The sequence below is a fragment of the Petromyzon marinus genome, chromosome 61, assembly GCF_048934315.1.
Source record: "Petromyzon marinus isolate PM22_M1 ecotype Great Lakes invasive population chromosome 61, UKy_Petmar_22M1.pri1.0, whole genome shotgun sequence".
NCBI lineage: Eukaryota > Metazoa > Chordata > Hyperoartia > Petromyzontiformes > Petromyzontidae > Petromyzon > Petromyzon marinus.
In genome coordinates this window covers 11,924,163-11,947,370 of record NC_133727.1, presented here as the reverse complement: position 1 = coordinate 11,947,370, position 23,208 = coordinate 11,924,163, and the positions used below count along the sequence as shown (strand labels likewise).

General features: G+C 52.5%; 1 protein-coding gene across 5 annotated transcripts in view; it reads right to left on the bottom strand.

The window, feature by feature from the left end:
- Positions 1 to 23,208, bottom strand: part of LOC116955769 (phospholipid-transporting ATPase IA-like) — a 139,629-nt gene that overhangs the window by 85,542 nt on the left and 30,879 nt on the right. For all 5 annotated transcript variants that reach the window (XM_076053575.1, XM_032977085.2, XM_032977084.2 and 2 more), the window contains exon 2: positions 14,599 to 14,712. In XM_076053575.1, the coding sequence (XP_075909690.1) occupies positions 14,599 to 14,704 (106 nt within the window). In that variant the 5' untranslated portion in view covers positions 14,705 to 14,712. The remainder of the gene's footprint in view (positions 1 to 14,598; positions 14,713 to 23,208) is intronic.

Below are 23,208 nucleotides of genomic sequence, written 5' to 3'. Positions count from 1 at the left end.
TGTGGCGGGTCGGTCACAAACTAGGCTCAGCCACGCTTAGCTTCTGAAATATGATGACAACGATGACGATGATAACAGTAACAACGATGATGATGACAAAATCAAAAATGATAACAATAACAATGATGATGATGATGACGATGACAACAGAAGATGACGATCGTGATGATAAAAGATTAAATCAATGGTGATAATGGAAAGTGACGCTGATGATGATGACAATGATAGAGGATCCTGAAAATGCTCATGGTTGATGGCGACAATGGAAGAATACGATGATGACGCCGATGACGATGCCGATGGTGATGCTGACGGTGATGCCGATGGTGATGACAACGCCGATAACGACGCAGATAACGACGCCGATGACGACGCCGATGACGACGCAGATGACGACGACGATGGTGATGCCGATGACGACGCCGATGACGATGGTGATGCCGATGACAACGCCGATGACGACGCTGATGACGACGACTAAGGTGATGCCGATGACGACGCCAATGACGACGCCGATGACACTGACGACGATGACACTGACGACGACGCCGATGACGACGCCGATGACGACGGTGATGACGCCAATGACGACGACGCCATTGACGACGTTGATGACGACGGTGATGATGACCAGTGGGTGGAATGTGCGCGAGGGCGGGCGGACACGGTCCACGGGCGGGTCTATACATTATTTAACAGCGGGGGAGGTTGCAGCTTAGGAGCGTGAAAGCGCGGAGTGGCGCCATGGGGAGTTGCCCCGGCAAACGCGACCCCCCGCCGCCGGTGTGTGATTAATGCATGAGCGCCGATTGTGAGCGAGCGGCGACACCAGCGCCGTCACGCCAGCTGCCAGGACGCTGCGCGCGGGGCGTACGGGCACGAGCACGTACGTGTCGCCGGTGGCTACTCCGCTGCTGCCGCTGCACGCGGCTGCCTGTAGCGATCCAGCGCTGTGGAGGAAGCAGCGAGGGTTGGTGGATTGCACGCGGACGTCGTCACGAAACTTCCTCCCGCGGGCGTCGAGGAGGAGCCGTACCCTGGCTCGCCAGGAGAAAGGCGGTACAGCAATAGTGTGTACGGGATCGAGCGTTGCCCCCTGGCACACGTGGGTTTTCTCCGGCAGCTCCATATCACTCCCACGTGTATAAGCGCTCAGTGATTGGCCGATAACGTCTTCACGTGTAGAGGGCCACAAGAGCTTTGGCAATAGTTGGCACCGGCTCACCACATCGCCGCCTTCCCGCTGCTCCTCTCCTCGTGCCCGAGTCGCCCGCTCTGTCTCTACGACAGCGCAGAGAGACTGCTCTGCGATGGCGCGTTACAAGTTATTGTTAGATTATACTAAGGACACAGTTTGGTTTCAAACATCTCGTATTTCTGGATATTCAAGGTACAATTTCGGATCTTTGTTTCGGAGTTTCAGATATTTTTTTGCATTCTTTAATGCGCTCTTTGCGCAAAAGGGAAGTGACGCCATCCGACGTCACGTGCCACCACAAACCGACGTCAAGCCCGGTGGATTTCGCACTCTTGGATCAACCCGAAACAACGTTAACGGCTGAGTCGACCTAGAGGAGGCTCAGAACAAGTTCAGATAATCGTGATGGGTATTAGCTGTGAGCAGGAATCTAACTTGGGTTTCTGGGCAGCATAGCGTGCTAAACACTGCACCACCGCTTCCGTCGCACGCACACGCACGCACCTGTGCACCCATACGGCCACAGACATATTTGTTCACCGCGTATTATTCACTCCGTGTAGAGTTTTATCAACAAACCTCTATTGTCACATTTCTCTTGGTTGCTTTCCTGCACTGAAGTGTCATTGTTCTCTCCATTGCAAACCTGCGTCCCGAGTCTGCCTGGCAGAGTGAACGTGCGTCACGAGGGCTTCGCAGCCACACCTGCTCGTAATCGTCTCGTTCATGCGCGCATCTCGTTCATGCGTGCATCACGTTCATGCGTGCATCACGTTCATGCGTGCGTCACGTTCATGCGTGCATCACGTTCATGCGTGCATCACGTTCATGCGTGCATCACGGCGCGCGTCTCGCTCGTTACGTCTCGCTCGTTACGTCTCGCTCGTTACGTCTCGCTCGTTACGTCTCCAACGTTACGTACGTCTCGCTCGTTACGTCTCGCTCGTTACGTCTCCAACGTTACGTCTCGCTCGTTACGTCTCGCTCGTTACGTCTCGCTCGTTACGTACGTCTCGCTCGTACGTGAGCTGCGGGCGTGTTGTGGGCGATGTGGATAGCGATAAATGGCACCTTTGTTTCTACTCGGCAAAGGAATTCAGAGCCGTCGTTTGAGAGGGACGTTGGCATAGGGCAGCAGTGGCGCAGCGCGCTACAAACCGCGGCCGGGGCACCGGGACACGGCGAACATCGGTGGCGAATATCTGAACCGGTTGTGTGCAACCCCTAGGTTGATTCAGCCTGAACCGTGGCAACTGGTTCAGTGCGTCAAACATCAGCAATGGGGAGATAAAAGTCGACCGGGTGCTCGCTAACGGCACTCGCACCAGCGACCGCAAGGCTACGTACAAGGAGCCTTTGTTATTGTGTGCGGGTGTGTGAGAGGTGTAAGGCACGGAACGTAACGATTGGGTCAGCGATGGAGATTGATGCTCATGCTCGCGATTCGTGCACCGAACCACACGGGAGAGAATAACATATTTTGGCTTCACGGAACTTTGCGTGCAAACTGCACGGCAACGTTTCTTCTTCGGGTAATGAGGCACATCAAATAGAACGAGCGAGACGGACGATAGCTGTGAGATAACAGCAAGGAGGTAGATACACGTGCGTGAGTGAGTGTGTGAGTGTGTGAGTAAGTGTGTGAGTGTGTGAGTGAGTGTGAGTCAGTGTGTGTGTGAGTGAGAGTGTGTGAGTGTGAGTCAGTGTGTGTGTAAGTGTGAGTGAGTGAGAGTGTGTGAGTGTGTGTGTGATTGAGTGTGTGAGTGAGTGTGTGAGTGAGTGAGTGTGTGTGTGAGGGAGTGAGTGTGTGAGTGTGTGAGTGAGTGAGTGTGTGAGTGAGTGTGAGTCAGTGTGTGTGTGAGTGAGTGAGTGTGTGAGTGAGTGTGAGTGAGTGTGTGAGTGTGTGAGTGAGTGTGTGAGTGTGTGAGTAAGTGTGAGTGTGTGAGTGAGTGTGTGAGTGAGTGTGTGAGTGTGTGTGTGAGTGTGTGAGTGAGTGTGTGAGTGTGTGTGAGTGAGTGTGTGAGTGAGTGTGTGAGTGTGTGTGTGAGAGTGTGACAGTTTTTGTTCGGCCGGATCGAGGGGGCTAAACGGGCGCGGCACGGGCTAGAAAAGAGATGGAGTGATGTGGTACAGGAGGACGTGGAGCTGAGTGGACTTGTCAATGACTGGTACCAGCGGTGTCAAGATCGGCCTCTGTGGAAGAGGCTCGTGAAGGACGCTACTAGGCAGTTGGAGGTAGTCGCCCTCCAACAACAATGGAGAGCGGAGGAGTGACGCTCACAACAACGAGCGGAGCGCTGGGTGGCTAAAGCACAGCAGGTTGCCACAGTAGGGGGCACAGGTGGTGCATCAGCCAGTCATCTCAGTCATCTTAGTCAGTCGACCCGTGGCACTCAGGTCTGCCCCGTGACCTCCTGCCCGCGGGCGTTCGACACTTCACGTGGCCTCAAGGTGCACATGGCCTGGCACAAGCGTCGTGGTGACGTCACCGCCACTTAGTGGCGAATGGCGGTTGTTGTTGTTGTGTGAGTGTGTGTGTGAGTGAATGTGTGAGTGGGTGTGTGAGTGTGTGTGAGTGAGTGTGTCAGTGAGTGTGTGAGTGTGTGTGCGAGCGGTAGTGATTAGTGCCCTGCGCTATAAACCCGGCGACTCGAGTTCGATTCCCGCTCACAGCCACCAAACACCGGTGACGATTATCTGAACCGGTCTTGCGCCTCCCCTAGGTCCACTCGGCCTCAAATGAATACCCGGTGCGGTGTAGTGAACATCGCCACCCGGGAGTCGAAGGCGGCCGGGCGTGGTGCTGTCCACCCACCCCCTCGTGTGCCGTGCCGGCCTTCATTAGGCGCTGCACTTTGCTAACGGCACTTGCTCCAACAATCGAATTGGAATCAGAATCTGTATTTAGACTGCAGATGGAATCTGATGAGCTGTGAAGATCTTTTTCACAGATGTCCAGTAGGGGCGACTCAGCAAGGTACAGCAACAACACAAAAACAATCAACGACCAGAGCGCAAAGTGCAGGAAAGTTTAGCAAGTCAATGAAATTAAAACATTTAGATAAAGTGGGTAACTACAACGTGCACAGGTACAACACAATCCTGCCGGGACTTTTTCTTTATTTTACACCAAATGCAACCTTGGGCAAGGCAGGAAAACAACAAAAACAGTCCCAGACAACAACAAGACAACAACAGTCCCAGTGGGACCACACCAAGACAACAACAACAGTACCAGACAACAAGACAACAACAACAGTCCCAGACAACAAGACAACAACAACAACAGTCCCAGACAACAACAAGACAACAACAGTCCCAGACCACACCAAGACAACAACAACAGTACCAGACAACAACAAGACAACAACAGTCCCAGACCACACCAAGACAACAACAACAGTCCCAGACCACACCAAGACAACAACAACAACAACAGTCCCAGACAACAACAAGACAACAACAACAGTCCCAGACAACAACAAGACAACAACAACAGTCCCAGACAACAACAACAACAGTCCCAGACCACACCAAGACAACAACAACAACAGTCCCAGACCACACCAAGACAACAACAACAACAACAGTCCCAGACCACACCAAGACAACAACAACAGTACCAGACAACAAGACAACAACAACAGTCCCAGACAACAACAAGACAACAACAACAGTCCCAGACAACAACAACAACAGTCCCAGACCACACCAAGACAACAACAACAACAGTCCCAGACCACACCAAGACAACAACAACAACAGTCCCAGACAACAACAAGACAACAACAACAGTCCCAGACAACAACAAGACAACAACAGTCCCAGACAACAACAACAGTCCCAGACCACACCAAGACAACAACAACAGTCCCAGACCACACCAAGACAACAACAACAACAGTCCCAGACCACACCAAGACAACAACAACAACAGTCCCAGACCACACCAAGACAACAACAACAACAGTCCCAGACCACACCAAGACAACAACAACAGTACCAGACAACAACAAGACAACAACAACAGTCCCAGACCACACCAAGACAACAACAACAACAACAGTCCCAGACCACACCAAGACAACAACAACAACAACAGTCCCTGACAACACCAAGACAACAACAACAGTCCCAGACCACACCAAGACAACAACAACAACAGTCCCAGTGGGAACACACAGAGACAACAACAACAGTCCCAGACCACAACAAGACAACAACAACAGTCCCAGACCACACCAAGACAACAACAACAGTCCCTGACAACACCAAGACAACAACAACAGTCCCAGATCACACCAAGCCAACAACAACAGTTCCAGACCACACTAAAATGTAACTATCAATCCACGGGTAAAGATCAAAGTGACAATCACTTTTGGTTGTAATTGTTTTATGATGTCTGTGTGTCTGTGTTTATTAATTATTTATTTTAACTCTCCGTTGAATGTCTCTGTGTGTGTGTCTGTGTAGGGGAGCGGTCGTGTAGCGGTTAGCGCGCTGGCGAGGGAGTTCGATTCCCGCTCACGGCCAACACCACTGACAACTATTATCTGAAGCGGCCCTGGGCCTACTCCCCTAGCCTTGAAATTAGTTCCTGGAGCGGTGTGTAAACATCGTCACCCACCCCCTTGTGTGCCACAGTGCCGGCCTTCATAGGTGCTCACTAACAGCACTTGCCCCAACAGTCAATTAAGGCTATACGTGGGATCTTTGTTTTTGTGCGTCTGTGTCCATCTCCATGAGATCGTCCTTCCCCCGCACCTCCAATTAGCGCGGGTGGATACGTATGGTGCGCAAGACGACATACGTACAACATACGCGCAACATACATCCAACATACATTTACCATACAATACACATACACCGTACATCCAACGTACATACACCATAGTTCGATTCCCGCTCACGACCAATATTTCGACCGGACCTGGGCCTCCCCTTGGTCGACTCGGCCTTAAATGAGTCCTGTAGCGCCGCATAATAAACATCAGCACTGGTGAGACAAAGGCGGCCGGGCGTGGTGTCGACCACACCACCCTTTGTTGGTGTGCCGTGCCGACCTTAATAGGCGCTCGCTAATGGCACTGGCCCCAACAGTAAGTTCACCGTCGGTGAGGTCGACGGGAGGGAGCCAATGTAGGGGTGGGCGAGGCGGGGGGGGGGTGGAGGCAGGGGGGGGTGGAGGTCCTTTCCAAGGTGGTGTGCCAGGGCCAGAGGGCCCCACACAGCGTTTGACTCACGACAAAAACGACGACGATGTAAACTCACAAAGCGGCGAGTGGTAACGGACGGCCCAGCAGCGACCCCTTCTCTCCCACCACTTGGCAGTTTCAGGCGGCGAGGTGAGAGAGCCACCCTTTCCCGCTGGGACGTTAAGAACGCCGCCGATTCCCGACCGAGGGTTTCGCGCGAGGGGGTGGGGGTGCGGGCAGTACCGATGAGCCCCCGTGGCCTGCGTGGTCCACCCACTGCTGGACGAGGGCCTCCCTAACGCCTCGCAGGGCCCACGAGGGGACGCGTGGCCATACTTCGCCACGCTGGTCCGCACGGGTCGGCAAAGGCGGAGCGTGCTAAACAACTGCCCACCCTCTGCCGCTGCCCGCAGAGCGGCAGAGCGGCTCCGGGCAGTGCCGTTTGTGGCGTGCGGCATCAGGCGCACTGCACACATCCCGAGCACCTACCGCAGGTGCGGACCCGTGCCAATCCGCCGCTGGATGAGGGCTGACTGACGCCGTGCCGATCGTGGTGGTTACCTTGAGCATACTTTCACCGCGCTGGGCAACGCGGGCTGGTGAAGGTAGGGACCACAGATGTACAGTACAAGAATGTATTTTTGCCCACTGCCCTGTGTAGATGGAATGTCCCAGATCTCGGTCAGATGTCAGCCAACCTCAGTGAGATCTCGGCCAGATCTCGGAATCGAAGCAGGGTTGACAGCAGTCCAGTGCGTGGATGGGTGACCACTATGCATAACAGGCATTATAGGCTGTGGGGCGCTATGTATCGAGTGTCAGCTGCCAGAATCAAAAATAAATTGGATGGAAAATTCCACTTGCAGCACTTGGAATGATCGGGTTTGAAATAGATAAATAATACCGTTAGCAGCGTAGAGACATTTTTATGCTTGCAATCATCTAAAAATCCAGAACACAATACAGTATAAAGAAAGATGCAAAATCACCCATAATAATGCAAAAGTCGAAAGTTCTAAACGATTAGATCCTTAACTCCGCCCCGAGTATATGACGCCCCGTGCCTCTCCATGCCAATGAACCGAGATCCGAGGGCACCCGCAGCACTGTACATGCGCGCGGGCGTAAATCTGGCACCGGACGACAAGGGGATAAGGAGCTCAGGAGGCAGATTCGCATCTCGGCACAAAGCACTCAGCCGGGGGCAGCCACGAAGCAATTGCCAGGCGTTGCCTCCGCACCGGCAGAGAGAACTCCGGCGAGAAGATAACGAAACACTTTTGGCTCAGAGGGGCCCTCGGCAAAGGGCCTCGCAGCTTCACCGATAACGGCGGCGGCGGCGGCAGCGCTGGGGAGTTCACGCAGAGGGCGGAGAGGGCTCCGCCACCAACTTTAGACTCGCTCGCTATCAGCGCCGGCGTTAGTGCGCGCTTATTTAGAGCTCCCGCACCCCGCGTGTGGGACGGACGTCACGAGCCACAAGCAGGCAGGGGGGGGGGACCGCTCACTCGGTGAGAACCGCGAGCGACAAAGGTGGCTTGGATGCTCGCCGCATCAACAAAGCGCCACGGCGGCGGTGCCGTGGTGGTGCCGTGGCTACGCCGCACAGACGCTGCCAGTGGGCCACAAGGTGACTCGGCACCACTGGCCTGCAAACGGGCATTGGTCTGCCAGCAAGGGGTGAAGATTTCTCCATGAGATCCCAATCGCTACGTGCTATTGTTCATGCACGGTAATTATCCCTTCCTTTCATCGAGGAAAGCCTCAGTAGAGTGTCTTGCTTGGGAATGCTTCACAAATTCCGTCATAGAGAATGTTCGGGGCGGAGTAAACTGGAGTCGCCAGAGAGAATCCAAACACGTGCGTCTGTTAGCACAACTGTGAAAATCTACAGCCACAACGCTCGAAATTGTACTAATTGACACCGCTATAGATTCCACAGATTTACACCACTGCAAATTCTCCAGATTCACACTGTTATAGATTTTACAGATTAAGACCGCTATAAATTCCACGCGATATAAAAAAACAACCACTGCGGATTCTACACCGCCGCTTTGCGAAACCGGCCCTGAACTCCGGAACCGTCCACGTCCCTCAACTCCGGAACAGTCACGCAGTGGGGCGGTGGCGACCGCCCCCTACCCGGCGCGCCTCCTCCGCGTGGCGCAACGTGGCGCCGCGTCGTCGGTCGGCACCATCGTGGACGTCTCGTTCCTCGCGCGCGCCGCCAAAAGGGGCTGCTCGTGTGAGCGCCCTCGTGGGAGCACTTTCGCCGCTTGCAGCAGCAATAGAGGTTTGAATCAGGCGGCCACCCTGGTTAATACCGTGGTGCGCATTAGCCGTAATCATACCACCACCGCCACGTGCCGTCCGATTCACAGCGGACGTTAAAGATCTCCGTGACGTCATTCGCAAGAGTCGACCGTCGTGTGTGCCGGCGTCGCAGTCCAGCGTTGCCTAATTTAAAATAACGACACCGCAAACGACTCGAGCGGGATTTATACAAAGTAGAGACGTTCGACGAGGCCGAGGGTCTGCGTCTGCTCCTCAGCGTCTGCGCAGCAAACTGTTAACGGCTCCAAGGGCAATTCACAGATCGCTCGCGTCCGCTCCCTCACGATGTTCTAGTTTTCTCAACGAACCGAGCTTAAGATGAAGATGCCACTGTGCCCACAACCGTCGACGGCACCGCCGCCACCACTGCACCCACGCTCTCTCCCCTCTGCCTGATTCCACGCAGAAGACACCCAGTTACCTCCAGGCTCTGCCCTGAAGGTTGTGCTTGACTTCCAAAGAACATCGTAAAATGTAATCTCCAACTATAAAGTTAGCTAATCTCTCTCTCCACTCTCTAGATAGGCCATTACCTGCAACGGCAGCTCTATATATTTTACCACCATTATAAGGCAAGGTTAATAATGAATACGTGTCTGAGAGTCCGTCCGTCGAGCGGGGAGATGGATCAATGAAATCATCACACGTACAGTTGCTAGCCGGATCATCACGCCGCCAGATAAGGAGACGTGGTGGCAGCTCATTGAGGCCTTTATCCAGCAGTGGAGTGACCACGGTTAACGATGAATGGTTGACGGGTGGAGCGATGAAGTTGCGGCGATTAGCGCAGCGCACTACGAACCAGGGAACCCCGAGTTCGATTCTCAGCCAGGGCTTACATCGGTGGCGAGAGAGAAAGATGACCGAGCCGGTCCCAGGGCCCACCGCTCTGCCAGTCCACACCCAGCGTGCTACGGCCTAAAGACCAAACGGCTCTCGCAGGCTCTGGGGTGGGCCTCAGCCAGCAGTGGATTACAAAACGGGCTGCTGCGTAAGTGCACTGCATTGTTGTGCATAGTGGCAGCAGCAACAACAATGTCAAGGAGCTGCATGCTAATTGTCGGAGTCTGCAGGAAAGAGTTGGTGAGGCTTTGCTGTTCCTCCTCTGTTGAAAGAGCGCGGACCGCAGTGGTTTACTATCTTGGTCCATAGTTTGGGTTGCAATTCTACTGTTGCACTAACGTGGCTTGTCTTTAATGAGACGGGCGCATGGGCACGTCAATGTTGTGATGCGGTTCGGTGGATACACCAGGGTCTCCGAGGGATGTCAAAGCGAGGAGGGGCGATGTTTTGGTCTGGAATTAGTTTATTCCGGGCATCTGCGTTGTTCCACTGTGATCGCGAGCAGCATTCTTCTGGATCTGTGTGAGATTCTAGGATGGTGACAGCAGCGTGATCCCAGGAGGTCTTGGTTGATTGGTCGGTGGTTATTGTTGGCAAAAAAACGTGTAACTCCCTTGTAGTTTGCATGACCCTGCAGATACTTAGTGGCAAAATGTTTGCCAGAACAGGGATCCAAGGAACTGGTTATGGTTTCAATGTTCCGAGCATGATGTACATCACGTTACTCCATTGTGCATCTCGTAGTGCTCTGTGTGAGCTGCTGGACCAGGCTGGAGTGAATGGAGCACGTGCGTCCGTAGCGCGCGATTCGAGCACGCGATTCTAGCGCTCTCAACGCGCGTTCAGAGCGCGCTGCTAACACGCGCTCTGAACGCGCGTTAGCAGCGCTCTGAACACACGCTCTGAACGCGCGTTGAGAGCGCTCTGAACGCGTGTTGAGAGCGCTCTGAACGCGTGTTGAGAGCGCTCTGAACGCGCTCTGAACGCGCGTTCAGAGCGCTCTGAACGCGTGTTGAGAGCGCTCTGAACGCACGCTCTCAACACACGCTCTCAACGTTCAGAGCGCGTTCAGAGCGTGCGTTCACTGTGAAAGGACCGAGACCGAGGAACAGCAGAGATTACGGCGCGAGCGTATGCTGGGTACCATCCGCGGCACGGCCTCGCTGGTCAGACTCGGCCGTCACGTGCACCCGAGGCGACGCTTCTCACGGCCTCGATCCCGTTACGTCGGCCAACGCCGTCGCGCACGAAGCTCGGAGAACGTCGCCGACGCCGCTTACGCAGACGCCGCTTACGCAGGGGTCGCTTACGCAGGGGTCGCACGTCAATCCGCTGCTGGACGAAGGCTTCACCACGCAGCGTCGACCGTCTGTCCGTACTTCACCGCGTCAGTCACTGCGCGGCCGTGACCAGAAGCGGGAGTTCGGGGCGAGCCGGGGAGATGACGAATCTCTCTTGAGTTGTAAAACCGACAAGATATCCAAGCGAGACACAACAGAACGTTAATTCGCCCGGATAAGTCTCGATGACTGATACCACACTTCTGCTGCTGCTGCCCATTGCCGTGACCGTGCACGTTTGCATGACGCAGACGTTTTGGCCAAAATACAGAGGATCAGCTTTTTTTTTGCTAACACCAATTCCTAAAAACCACCAATGCTTGCTCAGTCAATGTGGTTTCTAATGCGGACGCAATATACTATTATACGGCGCAAATAAATATCAATTTTCGCCATCTGACAATTGCCAACAGATATAGACGGTTCCTATCGCATTGCAACCGCGTTGTGGACGTGTCGTTTTGTTTCCACGCGCTCCTTCCAGTAAGCCACACGGACCGCTCATGAGGTCTTCAGCTGCAGTTCACCGAGCACGCCTCCTCTCAGAGGCTCCTAGCCATTGCTGCATCAACGTGGGGAGCAGTAGCGTCGCGATTAGCGCGCTGCCCTGTGAGTCCGGTGACCCGAGTTCAATTCCCGCTCACGGCCAACACCAGTGAAGAATATCTAGACTGGTCGTGGGCCTCCCCTAGGTCGACTCAGCCTCAAATGAGTACCTGGTGCGATGTGTAAACATCGCCACTGGGGAGACAAAAGTGGCCGGGCGTGGTGCTGGCCACCCACCCCCTCGTGTGCCGTTACGGCCTTCATACGTGCTCGCTAACAGCACTTGCCCCAACAGTCCATGAAGGCTATACGGGGGATCTTTGTCTTTGTCACCGAGCACGGCTGCTCTCAGAGGCTTATAGCCATCGCGGCGTCACGACCTACAGTGCTCAGAGCAGACGCGCCGTCCGTTACGTGAGAAGCAATTAATTGAACCAACAACTAAAGTTGTCTCAAATTGCTTCCAGTTGTGACAGAGGAAAACGAGCACGCTTCACAACCTGGTATCGTATGTTGTATCATGGTATCGTACGCTGTATCATGGTATCGTACGCTGTATCATGGTATCGTACGCTGTATCATGGTATCGTACGTTGTATCAAACCAAGACAGACACAAAGACAAAGATCCCCCGTGTAGCCTTAACAGACTGTTGGGGCAAGTGTTGTTAGCGAGTAGCACCTTTGAAGGCCGGCACGGCACACGAGGGAGTGGGTGGCTAACACCACGCCCTGCCACCTTTGTCTCCCCGAGTAGTGATGGTGACACACTCGTTCAAGGCCAAGTCGACCCAGGGGAGGCCCAGGACTGGCAATGCAAATTATAAGTTTGAAAGGGAAACCAAAAATAAGATCAAAACAAAGATGCAAACCACGTCGGGTATAACAGACAATTATTATTAATCTTGATTTGAAGCTTTCGTGACTGCAGGAATCCATACTCTTTGGTTCTTTCGGTAAAGTCACGTAGGTATACCTACGTCATGTAATCATTATTAATCATAATAAAGGTTTTTGGGTTAGAAATGTGTCGTAACCCGCCACCACCCAACACAGCCAGTAAAGGTTCATCACGTAAACAAAACGCGCCAATTCGTTACTACTTCAGCCCACCGGTGTTTGGAGAGTAAATCCACAACATTTTAAAATGTAAATTTTGAAGTAGTAACTAATTGGCACGTTTTGTTTAAGTGATGAACCTAACTGGCTGTGTCGGCTGGTGGCGGGTTACGACACATTTATACTTACGTGATCTAACCCAAAAGCCTTCATTATGAACAATATTGGTCTCGAAAGCTTACGTGTTAAATCATTATGAATATCGCTGACTACACAACGACAACGGACGGTACAGTAAACCACGTGGCCTGAGCTCCTTCAACACAGGAGAAGGCGGAGGGACTATCTGCTGAAGCCGTCCGTCTCCCGTCGTGGCAGCAGCAGCAGCAGCCACAAACAGGCACGGAGCTCCTGGACCACAGCACTGCCACTGCTGCTGCTGCTCTCGCTGATGCCACCATCGCTGCCATCGTGCGCAAGGGGAGAACAGCGCTGCGCCTCACATACGTTTGAACGTGAAAACCCGGCGCTCAACAGATTACATGTATATAAAGTTACGAGACGCTCCCGTTTAGAATATCAACAACGCAATGTGCCAATCGCCGGCTTCCAGTTACGATCATTTGCTTTGCCATCCGCAACCTTTCCCTGGCAGCAGTGGCTTGCACGCACGCGCATGAATACACACGCACACGCGGTACACGCGCACACACACGCGTGTACACGCGCACACACACGCGGTACACGCGCACACACACGCGCACACACACGCGGTACACGCGCACACACGCGCGTGTACACGCGCACACACACGCGGTACACGCGCACACACACGCGGTACACGCGCACACACGCGCGTGTACACGCGCACACACACGCGGTACACGCGCACACACGCGCGTGTACACGCGCACACACACGCGGTACACGCGCACACACACGCATGTACACGCGCACACACACGCGGTACATGCGCACACACACACCTAGAGTTTATCTCAGTATCTCTGAGCAAACTAAGATGCCCAGGAAGTGAATGCAACTCCTATTTAAATGCCTGTCGCCTCCTGCCATTCGACAGGTGGAATGAGTGTATGTGTGCGTATATACCAATGTGTGTTGATGGACGATGTGAATGTGTGTGTACCTGTGCATTCATACGAGTGTGTGTGTTCGTGAGAGATTGGGGAGAGGTCGTGTAGCAGTAAGCTATCATGGCCAACACCAGTAACAATTATCCGAACCAGTCCTGTGCCTCCCCTAAGTCGACTTGGCCTCGAATGCGTAAATGGTGCAATGTGTTAGCCAGTGGAGAGACAAAGGTGGCTAGGCGTGGCGCAGGCAACACCGCCACTTTGTGCTCCGTGCCGGCCTTAATAGGCCTCGCTAACAACACCTGCCCCAACAGCCTGTTAAAGGCTACACGGGGGACCTTTGCCTATGTTGTATATGCCCGTGTGAGTGTTTGTCTATACGAATGTCAGCGTACACGTGCGTGTGACAGCATGTCTATTTACATCACTGTGCTCCCATGTGTGGCAAGGTAGAACTACGTGTCTACATCTCATGCGCGAGAGTGTGCGTGAACGTGCGAGCGCTGCGTGCACACGGGCGCGTTGCACAACGCACGTGCATTAGCACGTTGCCCGAGCAACCTGCGGCGAAGGCGACACGGTGGTGGTGCGCGGAGACCCCTCGTCATCCCTGTGAATGTAGAGGTGCGAGCAGAGACAGAGAGCGCAGAGAGAGACCGCACAGAGAGAGTGCAGCGAGAGAGAGAGAGAGCCCAGAGAGAGAGAGCCCAGAGAGAGAGAGCCCAGAGAGAGAGATCCCAGAGAGAGAGAGGGCAGAGATGGAGAGCCCAGAGATGGACAGCCCAGAGAGAGAGAGAGAGAGCCCAGAGAGAGAGCCCAGAGAGAGAGCCGAGAGATGTAGATCCCAGAGATGAAGATCCCAGAGAGAGAGAGCCCAGAGAGAGAGAGAGTTACAGAGAGAGATCGTGTAGAGATGGAAATCCCAGAGAGAGATCGTGTAGAGATGGAGAGCCCAGGGAGAGAGAGCGAGCGCGAGGTCTTTACCGGTGCCGTGCTGCGCCGCCGCCGCGTCTCCGCCGTCTGGCCCCACGGCTCCGCCACTCGAGCAGCAGCAGCAGCAGCGGCAGCGCCTCCGTCTCCTCCCACTCATCCGCCTCCCTACGGGAACCACACAAAAGGCAAAGATCCCCCATATAGCCTCGAACACACTGCTGGGGCAAGTGCGGTTGGCAAGAGAGCGCCACGTGCGGGTGATTGAGGTTAGCGCCACACCCAGCCGCCTTTGTTTGACCGGTGCTGATGATTACACACACAAAGACAAATATCCCCGTGTAGCTTCTAAAAGACTGCTGGGGAAAGTGCTATTAGTGAGGACTTATGAAGGCTGGCAAGGCACACGAGATGGTGGGTGACCAACACAACGCACGGCCGCCTTTGTCTCCCCAGCGTTGATATTTGGACACAGCACCAGGTACTCAACTAAGGCTGAGTCGATCTAGGGTAGGCCCAAGACCATTTCAGATATTTCTCATATTAGCCATGAGCGGGAATCTAAATCGGATCACCGGGTTTGTATGGAGTGCGCTAACCACTGCACCACTGCTCGCCTGCCGGACGCCACTCATTCACACACAAACAGTGGTGCAGGTGTGGGCTGGTCAGCTCTGTATGTTATACGTATTGTGTATGTTGTATGTATGTTATACATTGTATGTATGATGTATGTATGTTATACGTATCGTGTTTGTATGTTGTACGCATGGTGTATGTAGCCAACCGTGCTAATTGTACGTGCGGGGGAAGGACAACAAACTAGACACAAGAAGCAATCCTAAACAAATTAGTTTGTTAATTCAGATGATGATGATTTCAAAATGCATAGCTCCAGTGGCTTCCTAATATTAGAAGAGCATTCCAGACGGCCGCAGAAGCGATGCCGTGACCGTGTTTGTTCGATGGCTCGCCAAAAAGCCACTGCTGCGAGGGTGACCGGAGTTTGCGTGCTGATAGTTGATACTCCTTGACGAGCTCAGCGAGGTCTCATGGTTCATTTGTGGCAAGCGCTTATCAGGGCCCAGCATCCTTCCCAAGTAGCTGCCCAGAACACGTTGCTGATGCTCTGGAGAGGAACTTCCCTGTTTGAGCAGAAAGTAATGGAGCCGGATTATATTTGCTGTGAATGGAATTGGAGTAGTTGTGTAGTAACTAACTCGGAGACACTTCTTTATTAACGAGCACCATCGGGGTGCACACTTTACAATTAGTCCGTCACTGTCGGCGACGTTACTCAGCCGGGAGAGTTGGTAGGCTGCCTGATTGGTGACGCCCCGAGATGGTGAAGACGGAGACGATGACAAGAAGGACGGTGACGAAGACTTCAGCAGCACGACGGGGATCCCACTCCACACAACAGCCTCGAGGTCTCCTGCAGGGGCCCCTATTAAACTCTCACGCCCCCTTTCTAGAACCTACCAGCGGGTTCTCGGTGTGCCCCTTCTGTCACCTTTCCCCCCTAGATCCCCCTCTGGTGTGTCACGTGGCCTGCTGACGTCAGGACTGCCGCAAGCCGCAGATTCCCTTCCCCGCCAGCAGCCAGCGCTATGCTGCTACGTTACTCTTCTTCTATGCCACTACACTTGTCATGATGAATGCAATTGCATATACAATGGAAAAGATCCACCGTGTAGCCTACATAGGTTGTTGGGGCAATTGCTGTTGGCGAGCACCTGTAAAGGCTGGCACAGCACACGAGAGGGTGGGTGGGTGGCCAACACCAAGCCCGGCCGCCTTTGTATCCCCAATACTGATGTTTGCACGCTGCACCAGGTACAGTAGTCATATAAGACTGAGTCGACCTAGGGGTGGCCCAGGACCGGTTCAGATATTCGCCACTGTTTGTGGTCGTGAGCGGGAATCAAACTCAGGTCACTGGGTTAGGAATACAATGTGCAAACCACTCCACTACCGCTCCCCAGACATACGCACAAACAATGGAAAAGTATACACGGTAACAACAGCCGCCATTCGCCACTAACTGGCGATGACATCAAGACGGTACTTGTGCCAGGATAGGTGCACTTTAAGGCCATGTGAAATGTCTAAAGCTTACGGACAGGCCACGGCACAGACCCAGGTGTTATGGGTGACCTGCCTGAGATGACTGACAGATGCACACACACTCAGGCACACACACACAGTGGTGAACACACACAACGGTACATGCACAAACACTTCGTACATTAAGGCACACCCGCACAACACGCACGCAACAAATAAGCCAAACACAACACACAAACAGGAAAGCACACACAAAGGCAGACAAAGATTCCCCGCATAGCCTTGACAGACTGTTAGGGCAAGTCCTGTGAGCGAGTAGCACCTCTGAAGGCCGGCACGGCACGCGAGAGGGTGGGTGATCACCACGCCCGGGTGCCTTTTTTCCCACAGTGGCGATGTTTACACATTGCACCAGGTACTAATTTGAGGCTGAGTCGACCTAGAAAATCCCAGGACCGATTCAGATAATCGTCACCGGTGTTGGCCGTTGAGCGGGAATCGAACTCGGGTCGCCGGGTTCGTAGCGCAGCGGCATAAACACAACAGAGAGATGCACGGATACTAAGGTGGCTATGACGAGCCGGTGTATACCGGAGTACAACACGTAGTACAGTATACACAACGTGTAGTACGGTGAAGGCCTCCCACACACCATCGTCAAAGGATTGACATTGTTGTACACCGTAGTACACCGTAGTGCATCGCACGGTGTACACCGTAGTACACCGCACGGTGTACAGGGCACGGTGTACTCCGGCACACCGCACGCCCTCCACAACAGTACCAAGGACGTGCGCTCTCTTCTGGGACGCTCTTTTGGGTCAGGATGCACATTTCCATCTCGCGCATCGATTTAACAAGAATTTTTAATTCGAATTAAATGGAATATACTTGAAACGTAAAAGAAATATGTAAACTGGAAAGATAACTCGTGATGGACTTTCAGTCATCAGAGTGCACGATAACAAACCTTCAGACTTACTCAAGAATTCCTGTCTCGGTGGAATGAAAAGTGAATTTACAGCCGTTTGTCGGGCCAATCCACTGCTGGTTGAAGGCCTCCCACCGTCGTCAAAGGATTGAATTGACGCCAAAAACCGATGATGATGACATCATTGTCACCACGCTGCCCAATTACTCCACAAAATGGTTTTGTAGGCAGCACCGATGGCAATGGCAAAAAAAATATACACACATTTAGAGCATCCAAATACAGGAAAACCTTGGATTGCGAGCATAATTCGTTCTGGAAACGTGTTTGTAATCCAAAGCACTCGTATATCAAAGCACTCGTATATCAGTTGTGATCACGTGACGCTCGGCAGACAAAGTGTATACGTACACTACTCGTATTGCAAGTCCCTGGCTCGTTTAGCAAATTAATATTTATTTAAAATTTTTGCTCGTCTTGCAAAACACTCGCAGACGAAGTTACTCGCAATCCAAGGTTTTACTGTATGTTCACTTAGAGCGTTCATGGCTGACGTTGTCACGATGTTTAAATAGATATTGTGAGGAATTAAATATTTTTAAGAGATTTTAACGAAAATATGCTTCCCCACGTGGGCTGTGGTTGGCAAGGTGGGGGGGGGCGGTTGACCATACTTCCCCATGCTCGTCAGTACAGCTTGTGAAGCGACTGAGGCGGTGGAGGGAGCCAGGGCCGGTCATCTTTTCGCGAAAGGCGCTGCATAAAAATACTGAGACTGCTCGAAGAACAAATACACGGAGCACACTGGATGAACAGAGTGAGCCAGACAGACGGTACAAACTGGGCAGACAGAACGAACCAGAGAGACGGTAAGGATACAAACAAACAATTCAGAACACTCAACACGTTCGTCAATAACGGTGCGCGTTGCCTGAACACGAAACAGGCATAATAGGTGACGTTTCGGGCAACGGTCCTTCTTCATAGACGCAAAAAAAAGATGATCAAAGCACGGACACGATCGTGACCCCACCTATCGCGGCAAATCATCGCTAGAGGTGGGCACCGAATCGCCGCGTGCTGCTGCTGCTGCTGCCACCGCTGCTGCGGTGGCGGACGGGAGAGCACTGCCAGAGTCTTTGAGAGTGCACTCGTGACGTCACCTCGGCAGGCAGAGCGAGCGTCGCCCTGACCCCCTACCACTAAAAACAAGACACAGATCCTCCTGTGTAGCCTTCACAGACTGTTGGGGCAAGTGCTGGTTAGCGAGCAGCACCTGTTAAGGTCAGCGCGGCGACTTGGTCTCCCCCGTGGCGATGTTTACTGCACACCGCACCGGGTACCAATTTGAGGCCGAGTCGACCTAGGGGAGGCGCAGGACCGGTTCACATAAGCATCGCCAGTGTTGGCCTTGAGTGATAATCGACCTCGGGTCGCCAGGTCCATTGCGCAACGCACTAACCACTGCTCCACCGCTCCTCCCCAAGGATAAACACGCGCACACACGCGCGCGCGCACACGCGAGCACACGCACGCGGTCCGTAATTGTATTGATTTAGCTCTGCTCGCTGCTAAAATATTCATGAGAGGCCAAAACATCCAAATGTTCTTCATATTTCGGAAGGGTCTCCGGAAAGCAGAGAAGGGGATTTCTCGACACCCCTCAGTGGATGACCAAGCCACCGCCGCTTCACAAAGTCACTCCGGTTCCTCCGGGGTAACTAACAAAACAAGCGACTCTCGTTACCCTGCGTGACACCGTAACGCTCCGCTGCGGCTCAAGTATTCGAGGTTTGTAGATGCACACGTTTATTATTTACCATTGGCTGGCATGGGCAGGAGTGGCGGGGATTTGAACGTGCCCATTGTTCCAAGCGTTCGTTCGGTGAGCCCGACTCCGCTGACAAGGCCCATAAAGTTGAAACCGGTCCAGAGTTCTCGCGCTCAAACAAATGCTTGCAATGGATTGCCAAGTGCTTGCAGTGGGGGCAGTTACATCAGCGAGGTTGTTGTTGGCTTCTCTGTGCAGAGAGTGTCTGAACACGTTATAAGGTCACACTCATCACACACAAAATTCTTGCCACAAATGAACTGCGACATCTCACTGATACACCATCATCACACAAACTCCGGTTATCCTCGCAGAGGATTTTGGCGAGAAATCGAACAAAAACGGTCACCGCATCGTGTGGCGCTTTCAGATCCGCTTCTGTGGCCATCTGGAATGCTCTTCCTGCCGATATTAGGAAGCCACTTGAGCTATGAATTTTAAAATCATCTAGATTGACAAACTAATTTCTTCAGAACTGCTTTATGCGTTTGGTTTGTTGAGCTTCCCCACACACCTCCGATTTAGCACGGTTGGCTACGTACGGTGCAAAAGAAGTCCAATGTACATAAATACATGTCTGCAATCTCCCCCCCTCTACCCCCCTCCCCCCACAACACAACCTCTCCGGGTGTGGGATTTCCTCTATCGTAAAAACACACACACAAATATTAAAATAACAAATAATCATCCCTGACGATGGGCCACTTTCTCCAATTCCGCACCCACGCACCTCTGTCCACCCAGCAATAGGAACGTGTGTTTAGAGTGTTGAATGTGGTGGAAATTCCACATTCTCACGGTAGCGACCAGTCAGGACACTGGGCAAGCACTGCTTTTGAATAGTTGTGGGCGCTGACCTGCCGATTGACTCACTGAAATGTCCCCTGTTCATGCTTTAAGCTAAACCATTTTTTTTATTTTACCAGGCAAAGCCCACTGAGCTACGTAGCTCGTTTTCAGGAGCGACCTGGCGATCACAAATGATAGCTCAACAAAGTGGCTTATCACGTGCAAATTTATAGCGGCCAAATACTCTAAACGCGTGTTTCTATATGTGGAGGCAAAAAACTGGAGGAACGGGGGAAAATCCACGCGACCACGGGGAGAACTTGCAAACTTCAATAATGCAGGCGTCAGGGTCGGGATCGAAACCACGACCTCCTGTATAGCAGGCGAGGTAGTCAACATCTCACCACCGCGGAAACCACGGGCCGCTGTGGGAGGCAAAACGTTCACCAAAAAAACGTTAACGGGCCTCACAGTTACAGTGAGGGGAAAAAAGTATTTGATCCCCTGTTGATTTTGTATGTTTGCCCACTAACAAAGAAATTATCAGTCTATAATTTATTGGTAGGTTTATTTGAACAGTGAGAGACAGAATAACAACAACAAAATCCAGAAAAACGCATGTCAAAAATGTTATAAATTGATTTGCATTTTAATGAGGGAAATAAGCATTGGACCCCTCTGCAAAACATGACTTAGTACTTGGTGGCAAAACCTTTGTTGGCAATCACAGAGGTCAGACGTTTCTTGTAGTTGGCCACCAGGTTTGCACACATCTCAGGAGGGATTTTGTCCCACTCCTCTTTGCAGATCTTCTCAAAGTTATTAAGGTTTCGAGGCTGACGTTTGGCAACTCACTGTAACGGAGGGACTTTCTGTCCTGGCTGTCCCCACTCCCTGTCCCGTGAAGGTGGGAAACCCCCTACGTGGCACGCCCCCCAGCGCCACGGGGCTCATTATTATGCGGAGGCTGTTGCCAAGCCTTGCCTGCCACCTCCCCATCCATCCAGCGAGAGGCAGATCAAGAAACTTCCCAATCGATCAACGCCCCCACTCCGCACCTTGAATCTGTCACTGTGCCCAAGCAGCACGCGTGGGGACAGAGGCGAGAGCCGGTAATCAGCGTTAATGACCCTTCCCCGTTCAGAGAAACTGCACGTCGCGGGTAGTGGGGTGTCCTCCATTCACCGCTAAGTGTTCATTTTATTTATAGAGGCGTAGTAGCAGCGCCGTTGTTTTTAAAGACAATGTTACTCATCGCAGAGAACCGGGGCAACACGACCGCCGCACTCTCCGATAGATGGTGCCAAACCATGCCGCACGCCCTCCACACGTGGCCTTGTGGGAGCCTCGGTGCCAATAAAGGTGTTCTATTTTAGTTTGTGTTCCTATTCCGGGAAAGGGTTTAAACAAAACTACATCTGTGATCCTGCATCAGCAGTGGTGCAGGAGCACAATTTACACAAACAAAAACCCTCACCACACGCTCGCCAATAACAACGTTGGCCTGCAGAGGGGAGACGTCACGTACGAGGCGACGTTTCGGGCGACGGCCTCAGAGCGCAGGAGCGATCGATAACGTGCCGAATCAAAGTCCGACCGACAACGTAGGAAGGATCGAGAAACATTTACCCACATAACAGAGGGGAGGGACCTCGTGTCACCACGACCGCCGTGAGTCAAGGAAGGCACACGCAGAATTCCTGATGACGATGATGACACTAATGCAGTCAAAACTAATGCAGTTATAAAGCAGACCCTGACAGTTTTAACATCGGTGCTCGCGCCTGGTTAAATAAGGGACATTGATTCGCTGACAACGTTGCCCGCTGCGCACACTCGCCTGGTGCGCCTTGTCGCGGACAGCGCCAGCGCATCGCTCGCGAGCAGCGCCGAGTCAGCGGATCTTACCCGGCCCGTCTCTTCGAGACGAATGGCAATTCTTCCCGACGGGATATTCCCCAGCAAAGAAAATACTCGGGGCAAGCTTCCTGCTTGAGAATCATTGACAGTACAACATTATTTTTATAATTAGGTCTTTTACATTATTGTTTTACTTTCCTCCAACTTTATCCGAACTGTGCTATCGGCGTCACGGAATTGTAAATGGTCTAGCAGGTTTACTCTCCAACACACCAGTGGGTTCAACTCTCCAACACACCAATGGGTTTACTCTCCAACACACCAGCGGGTTCAACTCTCCAACACACCAGTGGGTTTACTCTCCAACACACCAGTGGGTTTACTCTCCAACACACCAGTGGGTTCAACTCTCCAACACACCAGTGGGTTCAACTCTCCAACACACCAGTGGGTTTACTCTCCAACACACCAGTGGGTTTACTCTCCAACACACCAGTGGGTTTACTCTCCAACACACCAGTGGGTTTACTCTCCAACACACCAGTGGGTTCAACTCTCCAACACACCAGTGGGTTCAACTCTCCAACACACCAGTGGGTTTACTCTCCAAAACACCAGTGGGTTTACTCTCCAACACACCAGTGGGTTTACTCTCCAACACACCAGTGGGTTTACTCTCCAACACACCAGTGGGTTTACTCTCCAACACACCAGTGGGTTTACTCTCCAACACACCAGTGGGTTTACTCTCCAACACACCAGTGGGTTTACTCTCCAACACACCAGTGGGTTTACTCTCCAACACACCAGTGGGTTCAACTCTCCAAGTCAAGTTTTTGATTCTCCAAGTCAAGTTTAATGACACATCTACATTTACACGATCTAACTCTAAAAAAATATATTATGGACGCATTCAAGTATCCAACATTTGTAATGTGCAATTATATTGAGGAACTATTGTGTGTTGTGTTGGTGTGGTCTGTGACTGTAGTGTGTTGTGTTGGTGTGGTCTGTGACTGTAGTGTGTTGTTTTGCTGTGGTCTCAGACTGTAGTGTGTTGTCTTGGTGTAGTCTCAGACTGTAGTGTGTTGTCTTGGTGTGGTCTCAGACTGTAGTGTGTTGTCTTGGTGTGGTCTCAGAATGTAGTGTGTTGTCTTGGTGTGGTCTCAGACTGTAGTGTGTTGTC